General features: G+C 50.8%; 2 protein-coding genes across 3 annotated transcripts; one reads left to right on the forward strand and one right to left on the reverse strand.

Moving 5' to 3' along the window:
• Nucleotides 1–2,491: 2,491 nt before the first annotated feature.
• Nucleotides 2,492–17,601, forward strand: Slc34a1 (solute carrier family 34 member 1). 2 transcript variants are annotated; one of them, XM_028772106.1, is made up of 13 exons: nucleotides 2,492–2,579; nucleotides 3,200–3,329; nucleotides 3,451–3,600; nucleotides 3,688–3,816; nucleotides 3,891–4,034; nucleotides 5,697–5,808; nucleotides 5,935–6,130; nucleotides 6,261–6,356; nucleotides 11,888–11,951; nucleotides 12,185–12,352; nucleotides 14,956–15,072; nucleotides 15,171–15,295; nucleotides 16,063–17,601. In XM_028772106.1, exons 2-13 carry the CDS (start codon nucleotides 3,221–3,223, stop codon nucleotides 16,564–16,566), a joined length of 1,914 nt encoding a protein of 637 aa, XP_028627939.1. In that variant the 5' UTR covers nucleotides 2,492–2,579; nucleotides 3,200–3,220; the 3' UTR covers nucleotides 16,567–17,601. The 2 variants fall into 2 exon arrangements, with proteins under 2 accessions (XP_028627939.1, XP_028627940.1); XM_028772107.1 differs by lacking the exons at nucleotides 2,492–2,579; nucleotides 11,888–11,951; nucleotides 12,185–12,352; ... (1 more) ...; nucleotides 15,171–15,295; nucleotides 16,063–17,601 and adding an exon at nucleotides 7,651–7,686 and having other exon boundaries at nucleotides 3,221–3,329.
• Nucleotides 17,595–18,449, reverse strand: Pfn3 (profilin 3). Its single transcript, XM_028772108.1, has one exon. It carries the CDS (start codon nucleotides 18,070–18,072, stop codon nucleotides 17,659–17,661), a length of 414 nt encoding a protein of 137 aa, XP_028627941.1. The 5' UTR covers nucleotides 18,073–18,449; the 3' UTR covers nucleotides 17,595–17,658.
• Between the last annotated feature and the right edge of the window lie 6 nt (nucleotides 18,450–18,455).

The raw sequence follows: 18,455 nt of genomic DNA on the forward strand, positions 1-18,455 counted from the left end.
GTAAAGTTGACATAAAGCTATCAAGTACAAGGTTCTCGCCGGACGGTGGTGGCATGTCTGATGCCTGAGGAAGCCAGAAGAGGGCATCATATCTCTTGGAAATGGAGTTAGAGAAGGTTGTGAGACACTATGTAGGTGCTGGGAACCAAACCTAGGTCCTCTGGGAAAGCAGCTAGTGTTCTTAACCCCTGAGCCATCTCTTCAGTCTCTAAATCCATTCTAATTACTACTCCACAATTGCTAAGCCTTTCCTTCCGTTCCTCAGAACTGCTGGAATTGCTCTCCTAAGCAGGGTGAGTGTCAGAGTGAAATGGCTCTCTGGACTGACAGTGATAAACCAATTTGAAACCGAGCATAGTGGCCCACACCTTTAATCCTAGCACTTGGGAAGCAGAGGCAGGCAGATTTCTGTGAGTTCAAGGCCAATCTGCTGTATGTACTGAATTCCAGAACAGCCAGAACTACACAGTGAGACCCTGTTGAAAAAAAAAAAAAGATTTGCCTAAGCAAATTTAGGGTCACTTTGCCTAAAATGTAAGGGTGCTGCACAGGGCCAAACCACTTTTGTAGCATTTCATAATGCCTCGGATCCTTCAGCATCAAAAGGCCAATTCCAGTTGTATCCTGCATCCCTTCCCTCCCTTTTGGGCATTCTGTGGCCTAAATTATCACTTTGAGGTAGAGCTGGAATCTGGCCTCGTTCTGTGCTTCTCACCACTGCACAGAGAGTCAGTGGAGGGAGAGTCATTGTGCCCGGACTGTGAAGTACTGACCAGTTAACCTTGGTCAAACGGAGGCGGGAATGAGCAGAAGTGCCTGGCTTCCTTGCTAGAGAAAGGTTAGGTAAATGTTGCCCTGGAGATGCTGAGTGGTGCAGTTCCAGGGACCCTGAGTAATCAGAGGGCAGCTAGGAGCCTTGAAGCTCTGTTGACAGAGAAATTCAAGGTGACCCCAGGGCCCCGTCTCTCAACCCTATCCCTATCCCGTCTCCACAGCTCTGCTGTGGCTCTCTCTCCTGCTTCCCTGGCCTGCTTTGCTCCCCCTGAGCTAAAGGAATCCATCCTCTTCCTTCTCTTGAGAGCCGTGCCCTGCCGTGTAACTCTCTAGTGCAGCGGTTCTCAACCTGTGGGGTGCCTAGGGGTTCTCCTTTCTCAGGGATCACCTAAGGCCATCAGAAAACACAGGTATTCCCAGTAGGATTCCTAACAGTGGTAAGATTATAGTTATGAAGTAGCAATGAAAATAATGTTATGGTTGGAGTCACGACAGCAGGAGGAACTGTATTAAAGGCTTGCAGTGTTAGGTTGGGAATCGCCGCTCCAGCGGAACCTGCATTTGTCATAACGCCCGGTTGCCATTTCTACTCGCTAAGAGGTTACATCATTTGCAGCTGTCTCCCAGCCAGACCATGAACATCCTGAGGGGCAGCGGATGCGTGTGTGTGTGTGTGTGTGTGTGTGTGTGTGTTTGTTTACTTAGGACTGTACTCCGGGCCGGGTGGTGGTGGCGCACGCCTTTAATCCCAGCACTTGGGAGGCAGAGGCAGGCGGATTTCTGAGTTCGAGGCCAGCCTGGTCTACAGAGTGAGTTCCAGGACAGCCAGGGCTACACGGAGAAACCCTGTCTCGGAAAAACCAAAAACCAAAAACCAAAAAGAAAAAAAGGACTGTACTCCGGCATCTAACTCAGAACTTAGAATCTACACATTCATGAAAGGCTTGTTGGAGCTGGGGATGTGGTTCTGGTGAACTCTTTCCCATAGGACTTACTGTAGAGCATGTACTTCCAGATCCCAACTGTCTTTCTTCCTCCTTCCCAATGCCTCTGGCTTCCAGTCCTCTATTTCTCCTGAGCCCCCTTAGTTCAGCCATGTCATGTCTCCCCTGGGCCTCTCCTCAGCACCTCAGCTGCTGCCTCTGCTTCCAGACACCCTTCTGACGTATCCTGTATCAACACTGTAAGAAGGATTATAAACTGCAGAGCTATCTCTTCTTGGTCTGGCCAACGGCTCCTTAACCGCTCAGTCTCACATTGTAATCCGTCATCACACCCTGCAGATCCTCCACGGTTCAAATGTGCAGCCTCACTGCGCTTCTCCCCTGGGCTCCCACTTTGTTGAACCATACCCCTCAAGACACACACAGCTGCACAGACATCCAGACACATGGCAAGGTCACCAGATGTCCGGGTCGCTCTCTGGGGAGTCCTGTCCATTCCTAAGCAAAGAAATGGTCAGGAGACACAGAATCACTTTCAAGTCCCTAAGAACAAGGTACCAGAGGGGTGTTAGGGTCTCTGTCCAGGGCAGGGATGAGCCTGTGCCCTGTGGGTTGTGATTTGCACTGGTTTAGTGAGAGAGGACAGTCTGGTCATAGGCTCCCCCGGCGGAGCTGAAGATTAGCAATTAACTGGAAGGAATCTTGGGGTAAAGTTAATTTAATGGGAATAAGAGGGAAGGCAGCTAAAGTTCTTCTAGTTCATTAAGGACTTTGCCCTTGACCCGAGGGTATAAAGAGGAGGGTCTTAGTTCCTCTTTAGACTTCCCCAAGCAGCCGAGCTGCAGCTGAACCACAGTCAAGGTGAGTCCAGGGCCCCTGTGTCTCAACCCCATCCCTACCCCATCACCTCAGCTCTTTCTGGGTTTCCTCTTCCTGATCCCCAACCCCAGCCCAGCCTGCTTTACTCCCCCTGAGCTAAAATAATCCCTGTTCTTCCTTCTCTCGAGAGCCCCTGCCCTGCCCTGCCGTGGGACACTCTAGGCATAGTGGTACCTGTATTAGTCACAATACCTGCTTGCCATTTCTGTTCGCTGAGACATTACATCATTCGTGGCTGTTTCCCCACTAGATTTGAGAGCATTATCTGTGTGTGTTTTTAATTACTACTGTACCCCAGCACCTAGCCCAGAATCTAGCAAACACTGCACATTCAAGAGACACTTGTTGCGATTGGAGATATGCCTCAACATTGCAGTGCTTGCCTCCTGTCCTAGGTTCCATTTCCAGCAAAACAAAACAGCCACAAAACCTTACTGGATGGATGAACGGCTGCTTAGATCTGTGACCAGCACCTGAGTCTCCTTCTCTAGATGTGTCTGAGGATGGCAGAATCACAGACCTTAAGTTAGATGTCATCTATATGGGTATGAGTGTCCCAGACACAGCAATTGTCAGATTTGTCCCAACTTTTTGATTCATAGGACTCATTGCGGGTGCCCAACATGATGTCCTACAGCGAGAGATTGGAGGGACCGGCTGTCTCCCCACTTCCAGTCCGTGGGAGACATATGGTGCATGGGGCAGCATTTGCTTATGTCCCCAGCCCACAGGGTAAGTATTACTCCCACACTCTGAGATATGCTTGCCCACAGTTGTCTACCTGCTGTCCCTCTACCTGTTTCTCCTGGGCTGCTGAGGCCTCTGGGAAGTCCTAATCAGTGTTACACCTTAGTCCTGCACAGGATTCCTGGGACATCCACCTATGCCATCTCCAGTCTGAGCCCGGTAACCCTCACAGAGCACAGCTGTCCCTATGGGGAAGTCCTGGAATGTCATGAGCCACTACCTGCCAAGCTGGCCCAGGAAGAGGAGCAAAAGCCAGGTGGGCCAAGTTGGGGGGCAGAGGGGGTATGGGTAATCGCTTGCTCTAGTGTTTTGTCCATTGTATTCATGCCTGCCCCACCTCCAGAGCCCAGACTATCCCAGAAGCTTGCCCAGGTCGGCACGAAGCTCCTGAAGGTGCCACTGATGCTGGGTTTCCTTTACCTCTTTGTCTGCTCCCTGGACGTGCTTAGTTCTGCTTTCCAGCTGGCTGGAGGTAGGGCCCAGGTCGAGGAGGTCAGGGGAAGGGTTCAGAAGGGACCTCAGTTGACGCTGGCTTGTGTTCTGCAGGAAAGGTGGCTGGGGACATCTTCAAGGACAATGCCATCCTGTCCAACCCAGTGGCGGGGCTGGTGGTGGGAATCCTGGTGACAGTTCTGGTGCAGAGTTCCAGTACCTCGACATCCATCATTGTCAGCATGGTCTCCTCTGGCTGTGAGTTGGCCCATCCTGGCCGGGGATAGGGCCCAGGGGCCGGTCCAGGTGACGGAGGCAGGCGTGTGTGTGGAATGGCTGAGGAGGCTGAGGAAAAGGGCAAGGGCGGGGTGCCAGCATCTCTGACACTGTCCTCTGAAGCAGAGCCAAGAGCTGAGTCAGGAAGGAGATCCAGGAGCTGGGGAGTGTGGCAAAGGGGGACCACAGCTCCTGGAAGGCCACCTCCATTCTGTCACACAGCTTCTCAGGAAAGCCAGAGAAAACCAGTCAGTAAAAACCATCACATGCACACAATCTATAGCAAAGAATTGACTTACAGGGCTACAGAGATACCCTCAATGGTCAAGACCACAGGGTACTCCTCCAGAGGACCCGGGTTCAATTCTGAGCATTCTCGTGGTAGCTCATAACTGCCTGCAACTTGAGGATCTGACACCTTCACTCAAACACACATGCAGGCAAAACACCAGTGCACATGAAATAAAAATAGATAAATCATTAAAAAAAAAAAGAATTGACTTTCAAGATTGTGTGGCTGGGTGCTCAAGTCTGACATTTCCAGTGTGAGCGATTCTGAAGGGCAGAGTGTGTAGGTGGAAGCCGATCCTGCGAGCTACAGGTGAGATGTCTCTCTCCAGGAAGCTTCAATTTCACAGTTGAGACACTCTCATCCCATTGGCTGAGGTCCTCCAAGATCATGAATAATCTTCTTTACTTGAGGCTAGGGAGTCTCGGTGGGTCAGAGTGTTTGCTACATGATGTAAAGGCCCAGGTTTGAATTTCTAGTACTCACACAAGAGGCTGGGCATGGCTGCATACGCACCAGTTCTGGCAACAGCGGTGGAATTTCTGGAGTTCCGGGGCTATCACCTCGCTCCAGGTTATGCAAGAGGTGCTGTCACGTGGAAATAAATTAGAGAGTACTAGAGCCGAACACTTGAATTCTTCTGACCTCTACCTTTGCGTACACTATACACACACACGCACACACACACACACACGGACACACATACACACCCATGCACACACGGACACATGGACACACACACACACAGAGACACATACCCACACACACGGACACACACACACGCACACACGGACACACACGGACAGGGACACATGGACACACATACACATACACACCCACGCACACAGGGACACACACGGACACACACACACATGGACACACATACACACACGCACACACATATACAGATATGTACATATATACACATACACACACATAGACACACAAGAATAAACTACTTAAAGTCAACCGGGTGCTCTGGGCTAGCTGAGTTGACACATAAAACCAACGATCACACTTTTGGTAAGGCACACCTGCACAAGCACAACACATGGACTGCACAAGGTATAAGTTCCCGTAACACGGTCGCACGCACATGTCTATCCTCAGTAGCGTGTGGACATGCCCTGTACAGAGGGTGCCAAACTCATCGCAGGTGGATATGCTCACACACGAGTAAATACACAGTGCGCGTACATGCGGACCTGTGAAGCTCAGCCTAGGAAGTCAAGAGTATCCTGGAAAAGGCTGTCTGAGGCTGGAACACGTCAGGGGTCTATAACTCCTAGAGGAGTTATGGTAGGACAGAGCCTGCAGCCACAGCCCAGGTGTGTGAGAGGTCCCTCTTTCACCAGTGTTGGAGGTGAGCTCTGCCATTCCGATCATCATGGGCTCCAACATCGGAACCTCTGTCACCAACACCATTGTGGCCCTGATGCAGGCAGGGGACAGGACTGACTTCAGGCGGTGAGCTGGGGAAGGAAGGTGGGGGCTCATACTTGTTGGGGGAGAAGGCAGAACTGAGTATGGGGACCCCCTCAGCTTGGGCACACTTTGGGTCTAGCTGTCCTGCAATGTGACGTCCCTGCTCAGGGCTTTTGCAGGGGCGACAGTGCATGACTGTTTTAACTGGCTGTCTGTTCTGGTCCTGCTGCCCCTGGAGGCTGCCACGGGCTACCTGCACCATGTCACTGGGCTCGTGGTTGCCTCCTTCAACATCCGTGGTGGCCGTGATGCCCCTGACCTTCTCAAGGTTATCACAGAACCCTTCACAAGGCTCATCATCCAGGTGAGGGTGGGATGAGCCATGGGATAGACAGATGGACAGATGTGGGATAGCGAGAGGACCTCCCTTCACCTCCCTCCCTCCCTCTCTCTCTGTCGCTCTCTCCCTCTCTCTCGTGTCATCTTGCTCACAGCTGGACAAGTCTGTGATCACCAGCATTGCCGTGGGGGATGAGTCCCTGAGGAATCACAGTCTTATTCGGACTTGGTGTCACCCAGAGGCCACAGAGGTGAGTTCCAGAGCCAGGTAAGATGATACCTGTTTGTCTCAGAGACCTCGGAGATCACTTAGCTAGGAAAAAGCAGATGCATGCCATTGTTCTGCATCAGAATAGCATGAAAAACACTGGCAATCCCTCCTAGCTGCACACACTGCTGTAGGCAAACGTCATCTGTACATTAGCATTGCATGTAATTGATCTGGCCCAGTGGTTTTCAAAGAGATGTGGTTCCCCAGACTAACAGCATCGATACCACCTAGGAACCTATTAGAGATGTAAACTAGATACAGAGTAGAAGAAAATCCTCTGCGTAGTAGGTATGCATCCTTCCTAGAACAATTGAATCAGGAAAAAACATTGGGAATGAGCCCAGCTGCCTCTCCGACTTACCCTTTAAATCCGTGCTCAAGTTCAGAAATGATAGATCAAACTCAACCCTTTGGTTTCACAGACAGAGACACGTGCCCAAGGAGGCTGACTTGCCTGGGACTACCCTGTTGCAGGGACACTTGGGGTAGTCACTGGGCTCTGCCATGCTTGGAGCTTGATGTGTAAGCAAGGTGGAGAGGAGGAGGAAGAGAGTCTAGAAGGATACTGAGAAACTTGGACCCTAGGATTCCAGCTAAGGAGCAAGACAGTGGCTGCCACGACACGCACTGGCACTCGGGTGGCCCCCTGAGAGACACAGCAGTCCCGGGAGCTGGCAGGGAGCACTTTCACTGGGAGCCACGAGTTCATTGTTTCTGCTGCTCAGAATGAGGAACTGTTTGGATTGGTTGGGCATTCAGGGATCAACCATTATGCCTATGGTACCAGGCATAATAGCAAGCGATTAGGCACAAGGAAGTAGGCAATTAGCACACTTTCTTACTCAGCCATAAAAGGGAAAATGCTTCACCAAACCACAGTCTTCCAAATTTGCTTCTCCTTAATTATTACATACAAGAAATAGCTCCATTTAGAAAAGCTACACGGAAATCCAAAGCACACAGCAGTGGCACGGGCCCATCCTCCACCTTCCCTCCTCTTGCCCGGATGTTCTCTGTCCTTTATACCAGCACTCATGGAAAACACTCCATCAGCTCACCCTGTGCTGTTCCTTTGCATCCCAAGTGGCACACGGCATCAATACCACCCTTCTGAGAGTTCTGCTCTTCTGAGAGTTCAAGGCAGCTTGACAACAAAAAGCCCACGTGGACAGCTTTGATGCTGGCTCTGTGATCTTCCTAACACGTCAGCCACCTTCTCATGAGCTCTCTGGCACTCTCAGGCAAGCTCTGTGAGTCACTGCAGCCTCAGAAAGCACAGTCTGGATAGAGGAAGAGAAATCACATACTGATCTTTAAAAAAACAAAGCCTCAGAGAGATTTTTGGCCTAAGTCTGTCTTGGGTGAGCCTCCACCTGTGCCCTGAACCTCCTCACCCACTGTAGTCATGAAGCAAGACAGGCCGAGTGTGCCATTTTACACTGATGAAAACTGAAGCCCAGTGATGTCAAGTAACTGCCTGAGTCCCTCAGCTGGGCCAGCCTGGTGGCTCTTTGCTGTTCTAGCTGTCATTTGCCAGAGCACCGGTTCAGGTCCCCGCACTAGCAGGAAACCTTTTTCTGTAACAGAAAGTTGCATTTCTTGGCTTGGAGTAGAGGGCTTGACCTAAGGACCCTGCTCTCTGCCTCCTCTGACTCTGGACCTGTCACCTACAGGGATGTGACTCACACAGCCGCACCACGTGGTCCTAGGATAAGCCTTGGTGACTCCTTTTTTTTTTTTTTACTACTCCCGTTTTTCCTTCCTTTCAACTCGTCATGGCCTCCAGCCTTCAGCACACTGGACTCACCATTAACCAAACTGGTCTCCAGGGCAGAGTGGGAGCCTTCTCAATGGAAAAGGGAAAAACAGGCCTTTTGAGTATCTGAGACGTGTGGATGATCGATCGGTGACCTGGCATTGACCTTGGAATCCCTTAGGAGAGTCTCAGTGTGAACTGACAACTGTACCTGCCTGATTTAAGCATCATCTTCGGAGGACTGGTAACTAGGGGCAGCTGTTTTTACATCTCCACTCTGCAGATAGGAAACAGCCTCTCTCAGAAGGGCACAGTGGCTCCCTGTATTATTGGTTCCTATAGTGGATCCTGGTGGAAAACTCACTCTTCGTGTGGCTGCTTCTTCCAGATGCCACTCTAAGATACCAGCATCTGTCCATTTCTCTATCTGCCCGCATTGCCCCAGACCACTCCACCCCCTCAGGACTGGTGGACCGGAGCTGCTCTGACACGTTCTCCTTTCAGGCACCAGATGGCGCTGCTGGCCCAGAGTGCTCCGCGGCTTCCAGAAGAACAAAAGGCCCCGCAGCTACCATACCCTCAGAGGGGAAGCTATTGTGCAAGCCCACATCCTCTGTGGTTCTCTCCTGAGGAAGGACTCTTGAAGTATGGGAGTCCTTTGTGAACTTAATCACCTCCTTCAGTTCCCAGAAGTGTCTCAATCTAGGGCGTCCCTGTAGGTTCTTAAATACCAGCTCTCTCTTCCAAGATGCTTCCAAGAAGCCCGTGGGGAAAAGAAGACGGCATCCGGGACTCCGTCATGGAGAACACGGAAGCCAGAGAGCTTAAGTGAACAGCTGGTTCCATTTCACACTGCTGAGGATGGCTCAGGCACGGCGTGAGCGCAGGACTATGGAACACTCTTGTTCTGCTTTTCATTTCCACCCGGCTTCCTTTCTATCCCCTTTCCACCCAAGACAGGACGGACACATCTTGGGAACAGGACCAGATCTGGGCTTCCCAGCTCTATGCACTATGCCGGAGTACCTACCATCTCTGCCCTGTAAGATCTCTTTAAAGGGTTCTCTTTCCCTTCAATTCTGTCCTAGTCTGGTGTTACAACGGATCCTCCCTTGTCCTGCCTGCTCTCTCTGTTCCCCTCTTGCATTTTAGGGTCTCTGACTCTCTTTCTGGGTTCAATTAAGGCCACACAATCCCAGGAAGAAAAGTCAAGTTTCCAGAATCCCATAGGAGGGTGGAGAATGGAGTCATTGTTGTGTGAGGTCTGGAGTCAAGGGTCAATTCCAAAACTATAAACAAACAACACACACTGGGTATCTCAGCCCTCAGCCTAGTGCTGCCCCTGACTCAGTTAACCCTATGCCAAGCTCCTTACCTGTCTCTAGTCTCTATAAGGCTCACAAAATCCCCTCCCCAAGAGATGCAACTCAGAGAAAGCCAATGAGGTACACATGCATCTCAGGAAGTCATCTGCTTCCTAGGGCCTGGGGACCTTGAGGAAGGTCTATCAATTCCCTTCCCAAGAGGTCCAGGATCTACAGTTGTTTCTGCAGGAGCCTCTGGCCAGGACCTAGGAGGTCAAAGAGAAATAAATGGTCTGCACTGTATCTGAAGGTTCAGTTTTCTTGGAGCCTGTGGAAAGCCAGACCCTAAAGTGAGGGGCATATGCACCCTTTCTCCTGTGACCTTTATATCTTTTTTTAAATCACAATTTATTTTTCCCAAAGATTTGTTTGTTTTATGTGCATTGGTGTTTTGCCTGCAGGTATGTCTATGTGAGGGTGCCAGGTCCCCTGGAACTGGAGTTACAGACACGTGTGAGCTGCCGTGTAGGTGGTGGGAATTGAACCTGGGTCTTCTGGAAGAGTGCCCTGTGCTCTTAATTTTTGAATTCTTATTATCCAGATTTAAATAGGCTCAGAGAGATGGTGTGACTAGCCCAAGAAAGTTGGTTTAAAAAGCAGATTTGAACTCAGCAAACACTTGGCCCTCCTCCTGACTAAACCCCAGCCTGGTTCTCCCTGGCTGACTAAATCCTAGCCTGGTTCTCCCTGACTAAACTCCAGTCTCTCCTGAGCAGGTCAGCAGCATCTCTTACTTATTAACGTTGTTGTTTTGTTTTCTTCTTGAGTCAAGATCTCACTCTAGTTCAGGCTGGCTTTAAACTCATGGCAATCCTCCTGCCTCAGCTCTCCAAGTGCCTATCTGGATTTCTGTCCTAGAAGATCATTTTTATCGTAGTTTCTTGCCTAGAGTTCAGGCCTCAGGGCTTGGTGGTGCCCCAAGGCTTAGCTAGAGTGAACTGGGAGTAACAGCTGAGCACCTAGTCTTACTCAAGGGAGAGCATCGCACAGACACACACTGTGGTGTTAGAACCTGTCAACATTACACTGGGAGTTTTGTTTTTTGTTTTGTTTTGTTTTACTTTGTTGATGTTGGGAATGGAACAGGACCTTGTCTGTATAGACAAAGGCTGGACATCTGGCCCAACCCCCAACGGATCATACATTCTTTAAATGACACGTAGCTTGGAACAGAACCTAAAGAAGCCATAGGGATCATGATGCCAGCTCTCTCCTGAGCCCTACCCTTACTTCTCTACAGCCTCACCCATTCCCTTTCCTCCTGTCACAGCTCGATGGTTCCTGGTATCAGTGGGAAAAGTACAGAATCCTGGTTTCATTTTCAAAAACGCGTTAATCCAGTGAAACTACAGATCAGTACTTTACAGACCAAAAGTACATTTCTGCTGGCCTGGGAACGCTGCTTCCTGGAACTTGAAAGTGTGTCTCCATAGGTCTAGTGACAGACTTGTGGTTCCTAAATACTTGGAGGCTGAGGCAGGAGGATGGCAAATCCAGGGCCTATCTGGACAATTTAGCAAGATCCCGTCTCAAAATAAAAGATGAAATGAGATCTTGGGGGGTAGCTCAGTAGTGGGATTGTTTGCTTAATATTTGTGAGCGTCTAAGCTCAATCCAGAGTGCTGAGTGGAAGAGGCACCTGAGAAGCTACAGCATGCATAGGAATTGAACCTAAAACTCCAGAATTGTGCTTTCTCTTCTAGAACCAGGCATCTGGGCCACACTGGGGTGTAGCTCTGGATGGTAACAGTGGCCTGGAGCTAAACAGCTGCTGTCTCTACAGACCCACCATCTTCACAGGCAGCTTGCCCCGTCATTTACGTCCCTTGCCTGACCTTTTGTCCCCTCTATCTAGAGACTCTCCCTCACTTCACTCACAGTAGGTCAGAAAAAAGAAAGGGGTAAGGCTAGACCCTCTGTCCTCACCCATCTTTCCTCCACTTGGGTCCCACCAGGGGCAGGGAGAGCCTGGGCAGAATGGAGCTTAGGCTAAGTGAGCATTAGGGGGAATCATGGGGTGGAAACTGAGGGGGAAGACGTCAAGCTAGAACTGGTAAGAACAGTTAGGGATAGGAGCTTATAAGGGGACCAAGACAAGAAGCTACTAATATGATGATTGGGGGTCCCCACTGGTCCCGGGGGTAGGCAGGTCAGGGCAGTGACAGGGTAGAACCTGTACAAGGCTATACTCCTGAGTGATAAGTATTTTGACCTCATCTCTTCCACAGAGGAGGTAGGCTCAGAGCGAGCGAGCAACAGGTCAGTGATCACAGAGCCAGAAATGCTTTCTAGTTCTCCCATCTCTCAGGAACCTTCCTCTTAGCTCCGCCCCCAAGCTGTGCTTTTCTAGATTCTTTCTGGATTCTCTAAGCTACCTTCCTCTGAATTTAGGCTTCCGCTTCTATGTCCAGGGTAGAGGCCGTTGGCAGCCTTGCAAACACCACCATGGAGAAATGTAAGTACCTCTAACACGGGAGGTGTCCCACGGGATAGCCCCACACTATCCTGCCCTGGCTGGTCGCTGCTCTGTCCAGCCACAGGAAAGGCAGCTGACCTCTGGGCTTATGGCAGTTGTTGGTGCAAAGGCTGAAGGAGCTTGATTGTGGGAGTCTTAGGCTCACAGCCAGTGGGTTGGCAAAGGTGGGAAGCAGGGTGTAGGGGTAAACACTGCTGATACTGCTCTTTCAGGCAACCATATCTTCGTGGATACGGGGCTGTCTGACCTGGCCGTGGGTCTCATTCTGCTGGCGGGCTCCCTGGTGGTTCTCTGCACCTGTCTTATTCTCCTTGTCAAGATGCTTAACTCCCTGCTCAAGGGCCAAGTGGCCAATGTCATCCAGAAGGTCATAAACACAGGTGAGTTGGAAGAAGGCTGCAAGCCAAGGCAGGGCCCCAGAGGAGCTCTTTCCAGTGTTGTTAAATGCACCGCTATCATCCGTGAGCCTCAGTTTCCCCTAAGAATCAAGAATAGGTGGGAACAGGTCATCCTGGAGGCTCCTCAGATGCTGACAGCCAGAAAACTGGGGCCGTCTCTGACTTTCGCATTCTCTGGCAGACATACATCCTTAGGAGCCATTGCTTTGCTTTGCTTTGGTTTTTCGAGACTTGATTTCTCTGTGGAGCCCTGGCTGTCCTGGAACTTGCTTTGTAGACCAGGCTGGCCTTGAATCTCACAGAGATCTGCCTGCCTCTGCCCCTCACCCCCAGCCCTCCTCCCTGAGTGCTGGGACTAAAGGTATGCACCACCATGCCCATCTCCTCGGTTTTGTTTTTACTTGTTCTGAATTTTTCAAGACATGGTTTCATGTAGCCCATAATGCCCTAGACCTTGCTCAGCAGCCTAGACTGGCCAAGAACTTCTGATGTTCTTGCTTTGACTTCCCAAGTCCTAGGACCACAGCTATGCATGACCATGTCTACCTAGAAACCTCTGTTTAATAGACAAATGGACATTAAGCCCCTACTGTGTGCCACAGGACACAGGAGTGAGGCAAACAGAGAAGGATCCTTGATCCCAGGACCTCAGAACTGTGATTTTCCTCATAGAACCAGGCAACTAGGCCATGCTAGGCTGTGTCCTAATGGTGGCAGTGGCACAGAACTGTTAGTTATTGTCCCTAAAGGTCCACCATTTCCTCATGCCATCTGGGTGAACCTGTCATTTCAGTCACCAACGGGACCTTTTCCTACCTGGGCCTTCCTCAGGAAGCCCCTCACTTTACTCTCAGGAGGTGAGGAAGGAAGGAGGGGGAGGGGCAAGCAGTGAAGGTGTCTGGCAAGGGGACAGAAGGACAAATGGCAATGAAACACAATGCAGAAGAGGCCATTTCCAAGGTGATTAGAGGTCTGTCTAAGCAAGCAAAGGCCTGCATAAGGAGTCTGGTGTGGATGCAGGGTCTGGATGTGGGGACACATGCCTACAATCCCAGCACTCTAGAAGTATGGGCAGGAGGATTTTGGGGCTAGCTCAGGCTTTATAGCAAAACCTTGTTGGAACAAACAAACAAACAAACAAACAGAATAAGCTTTTTGTTTGTTTGCTTGCTTGCTTGCTTGCTTGTTTCAAGATGTTACTTTGTGTGGCCCTGGCTGTCCTGGAACTCTATAGACCAGGCTGGCCTCGAACTCACTGAGATCTGCCTGTCTGTGCCTCCCAAGCACTGGGGTTAAATGTATTCACCACCGCTATTCTTGGCTTTATTTGGGGTGGGGGGAGGGTGGTGACTATATTCTTAGCTAGTCTGGAACTCACTAGGTAGACCAGGCTGGCCTTGAACTCAGAAATTCTGCCTCCAAAGTGCTGGGATCGAAGCCATGCACCAACAAGCTCTGCCAAAATAAACTTAGAGCAGGGCCAGGTGTCTGTGCTTGCTGTGCCAGCCTTAGAGCCTGCGTTGGATTTCCATAGTCACATAAAAACCTAGGGGGTGGGGTGCATGCCTGTACTACCAACGCTATGAGGCAGAGACAGGAGGATCCCCAGTCTGGCTGGCCAGCTAGTTGAGTCACTTGATGAGATCTAGGTTCTGTGAGAGACCTTGTCTCTTTATCATCTTTTTTTTTTTTTTTTTGGTTTTTCGAGACAGGGTTTCTCTGTGTAGCCCAGGCTGTCCTGGAACTCACTCTGTAGACCAGGCTGGCCTCGAACTCAGAAATCCGCCTGCCTCTGCCTCCCAAATGCTGGGATTAAAGTTGTGCACCACCACTGCCCGGCTAGTTTTGGGTTTTTTGTTTTGTTTGTTTGTTTTGAGAAAGGATCCCTCAATCAGTCATGGCTGGCATGGAACTCACTAGGTAGATCACACTAGCTTCAAACTCATAGAAATCCACCTGCCTCCGCCTTTTGAGTGCTGGGATTAAAGATGTGCACTGTCACACACATACACTTTATTCCATGTCTTTGGGTGTGTGCACATGTGTACACCACGGCACATGTGAAGGTCAGATGACAACTTGCATGGGTTGGTCCTCTCCTTCTACCAGGTAGATCCCAAGGATTGCTCAGGTCACCAAATTTAGCATTAGGAGCTTTGTCCCACTGAGGCTCTCACCAGTCACAGCTCTTTACTGAATTAGGTATGGTAAATCATCCAGACGTGACTTAAACCACACTGCAGCATGTGTGTGCACTGCGGTGCCCTAGGCATGTGTTTTACTGGGTTATAGAAACATGCTTAGATTTTGATGTCCAAGGGCATCCTTGACCTAATCGCCAATGGGTTTAGATGCTGACTAGGAAGCACAGCTAGGGCGAAGGCAGAAGAGAGTGTAATAGCCCCAGTAAGAAAGTGCTCTGGTCACAAGAGCAAGCAGGGAAAACCAAAGATGCTATAGGGGAGCAGAGGACCAGCTAGATTCTCACGGGAAAGCTACTACTTCAGTACCTCCTCCCTAAAGCAAGTGCTTGCTCTCAGGGGATCTCCCTGACCTAGCTTACTGGGGATTTGTCTTCCTTTCAGACTTCCCGGCACCCTTCACTTGGGTCACAGGTTACTTTGCCATGGTCGTGGGTGCCAGCATGACCTTTGTTGTCCAGAGCAGTTCCGTGTTCACCTCAGCCATTACCCCGCTCATTGGTGAGTGCCCATGACCAGCCATGGGCAGCAGTGGGGTGGGATGGGTGGGTGCTCAAGGAAGTAGAGCAAGAAGAATGACATTCTCTCCTGCCCACCAGGTCTGGGTGTGATCAGTATTGAGCGGGCTTACCCTCTCACCCTGGGTTCCAACATTGGTACTACCACTACAGCCATCCTGGCAGCGCTGGCCAGCCCCAGGGAGAAGCTAACCAGCTCCTTTCAGGTACATGGAGAGAACGGGCAGTCTGTGGGAATAGAGGGCTGGGACAGAGAGGATGAAGGATGCAACAATGTATAACTAACATCAATTGCCTGCTAAGGTTACCCACTCCATTCCCTGAGAACCAGGATGGACAAAGTAGACCTTGGTGTCTAATAGTGCATCACTGCTACATTGTATCAGTCAACAGCAGCAAGTCAGGGTCACGCCCTGGCAATGTGCAGTCACAGACCTAGACTTGGGAGATCAAGGTTGCATAGAACTGGGGATAGTAAGCAGATGGCAAAAAGGGGAAATGGTTTAGGAGCCAAAGAGCTGACAAGAGGCTGACCAATTAAAGGGCCAGGATGGGCAAGCCAAAAAAAGGAAAAAAGAAAAGAAAAAGAAAAAAATAATCTTTAGTGACTGCTAAAGGCAGGCATGGTTGTACACGTCTATAATCCCAGCACTTGGGAGGAAAATGTCCAGACGTCCAATGTCAGCCTGGTCTACATAGCAAGATCCTGTGTCAGAAAGACATTTTAGTTGCTGGGTTGTAGCTGATGGACAGATGAGAACAGCTAACAGGACACACATGGAAAGTTCATGGCAGTTGTCACTCACCAAGTAGTTCAGCAGCACAGTATTTTAATAACCAGTCTGGAGTCACCTGGAACCACATCAGTCTGAGGAGGTTTTCTCCTTCTACCCAGATCATGTGGGGCCTCTAATATCTAGCCCTGCTGAGCTCGCATGGCAGTGCCTGATCTCTTCTGCCTTCTCTCCTGCAGATTGCCCTCTGCCACTTCTTCTTCAACATCTCAGGCATCCTACTGTGGTATCCTCTGCCCTGTACACGCCTGCCTATCCGCATGGCCAAAGCACTGGGCAAACGCACCGCCAAGTACCGCTGGTTTGCCGTTCTCTACCTCCTCGTGTGCTTCCTGCTCTTGCCCTCACTGGTGTTTGGCATTTCCATGGCTGGCTGGCAGGCTATGGTCGGTGTGGGCACGCCCTTTGGGGCCCTGCTGGCCTTTGTGGTGCTTGTTAATGTCCTGCAGAGTCGAAGTCCTGGGCACCTCCCCAAGTGGCTGCAGACATGGGACTTCCTACCCCGCTGGATGCATTCATTGCAGCCCCTGGATGGCCTTATCACAAGAGCCACCTTGTGCTATGCTAGGCCAGAGCCTCGTTCACCCCAACTTCCCCCTAGAGTCTTCCTGGAGGAGCTTCCCCCTGCCACACCCTCCCCCCGCCTGGCACTGCCTGCTCACCACAATGCCACCCGTCTCTAGGCTGCAGGCCCAGACGACTGCCTAGAACAGGGAATGGTATTTTTCTGGAGCCCACAGTAGAAAGGCTGAGCATGAGTGTGTGCATGTGCGTAGATGCATGTCACTTGAGGTACTTGATTTTGTGCCACCTTTGGGTCCATAGTCAGGGCCATGGTAGCATGGACTTTTGTAATTAAGAGGTAGTGTGCACAAATACATGTTAGGTGCTCAGCCGGTGTGACCATCAGTACAGGTATATGTGAGTACATTGTGTGGTTACGGGGGATGCAGATGTCTGGGGAGCCATCAAACTTTTCCGGAAAGAATCAGTTACACCCTCTCACCTTCTCACGACCCCTGTACCAACCCGAGAGACAGAAGTATAACTTGCCTTCTGTATACATGGACCTTGCTTCTGCCAATTCTGCCAACTGTGCATAGAAAAAAATTTAAAAGTTGCATCTATCCTGATTATCAACGGGCTTTTTAAAAAATCATATTCCTGACCCCGATGGCACAGTAATTATTTACATGGCTTTTACAATCCTGACAACCTAAGTCACCTGGAGATCACATACCAGGGGACGTTGGTGGATTCTTGGCAAACATTGTCGTTTTATACAAGAGACTTGAGCATCTGAGGATTTGAGTATCCACAGGTACCAAATCTCCAAACATAGAGGGCCACTCGCCTCTAGCCTGAGTCTCACAGCCCTTGTGGCTGGTGTGTGCTGAGGAAGGAGATGCTGGAAGAGACTCTGTTCACAGTTAAGCCTCCTCGTGTGGAAAATTCTGTGAGAGAGATTGCTGAAGTCTGAGACTTTGAGAACTTGCCACCCCATTATTCCTTCTCAGGTGCGGGGTCCCTAGAGTCCCGGGAAGGTTCCAGGACCAAAGGCCTCTATGAGGCATCCACCACAGGGGGTAGGGGGGAACAGGGCACAGGAGGCCTGGAAGATCGCCAGGATTACTTTGTGCTGCAAGAAATCTCCCCATGAGTTAGTTTCCTTGTTTGCAACTCCTCACAAATACACAAAGAGGAGAACTCGCAGAGCACCCAGTTCACAGTTTATTCTGATCTCCCTAGCAACCATGGGTGGTCTAGCTATCCTGCTAAGAGCACTGCTCACGCAGCCCGCCAATCAGATCGTGCACTGTCTTATTGAGGATGCCCCCATGCACGCCTCGTCTGCCCATGAGCACCAGGAGCGCCCGTGGCGTGTGGCCCACACAGATTGCGCGCCCGTCCAGCCCCTTGGTGCGCGCATCCAGTACGCCGTCACCTTCCGACAGCAGGTAGTCACGGATAACGCAGCAGCGGCGGCCTGCCACGCTCAGACCCGTCTGCAGAAAGGTGTGCCGGTCCGGCCCGGTGAGCACACCCACCTCCTGTGGGGAGATGGCTGCCAGCAGACCCCCAGGTCGTGATGCCCACACACAGCGATTGTCCGAGTGACCCACGATGGCCACGTCATCGATACGCTGATCCCGCAGCACCGCACTGATGTAGCCCTTCCAGTCACCCATCTCCGCTCAGTCCCAGCAACTTGTGTTTGCGTTACAGGGGGTGGCCGGCTGCATTCAGAGCGAAGAACACTGGCGGCACGCCCGAAGTTCGCAGGGCGGGGCTGTGACGTGACGCAAACGTCACAGAACATCTAACTAGGGAGGAGAATGTGAGGGCGGAGGAGTTGGTGGGGGGTGGGGGACGGTTCTAAAAGTAGCATGTAGGATGAAATGGAAGAAGATGGATGAGAGGCTGGAGAGATGGCTCAGCGTTAAGAAAGAGCATTACACAGAAACCGAGTTCCGTTCCCAACAAAATCTCTTTTGGCCTACAAAGCCTGAAACTCCCACTCGAGAGATCTGACAGCTCCTAAGGCAAGCTCACACACACACACATAAGTTAA

This window comes from Grammomys surdaster, unplaced genomic scaffold, assembly GCF_004785775.1.
Source record: "Grammomys surdaster isolate TR1022 unplaced genomic scaffold, NIH_TR_1.0 211, whole genome shotgun sequence".
Classification (NCBI taxonomy): Eukaryota; Metazoa; Chordata; class Mammalia; order Rodentia; family Muridae; genus Grammomys; species Grammomys surdaster.

Bases quoted from the DNA above. Each gene is read 5' to 3' on its own strand.
- Slc34a1 (XM_028772106.1), top strand. From the start codon at position 3,221: ATGATGTCCTACAGCGAGAGATTGGAGGGACCGGCTGTCTCCCCACTT. The intron at 11,952-12,184 runs GTAAGTACCTCT...CTGCTCTTTCAG, and splicing joins AAACACCACCATGGAGAAAT to GCAACCATATCTTCGTGGAT. The intron at 15,073-15,170 runs GTGAGTGCCCAT...CCTGCCCACCAG, and splicing joins AGCCATTACCCCGCTCATTG to GTCTGGGTGTGATCAGTATT.
- Pfn3 (XM_028772108.1), bottom strand. From the start codon at position 18,072: ATGGGTGACTGGAAGGGCTACATCAGTGCGGTGCTGCGGGATCAGCGT.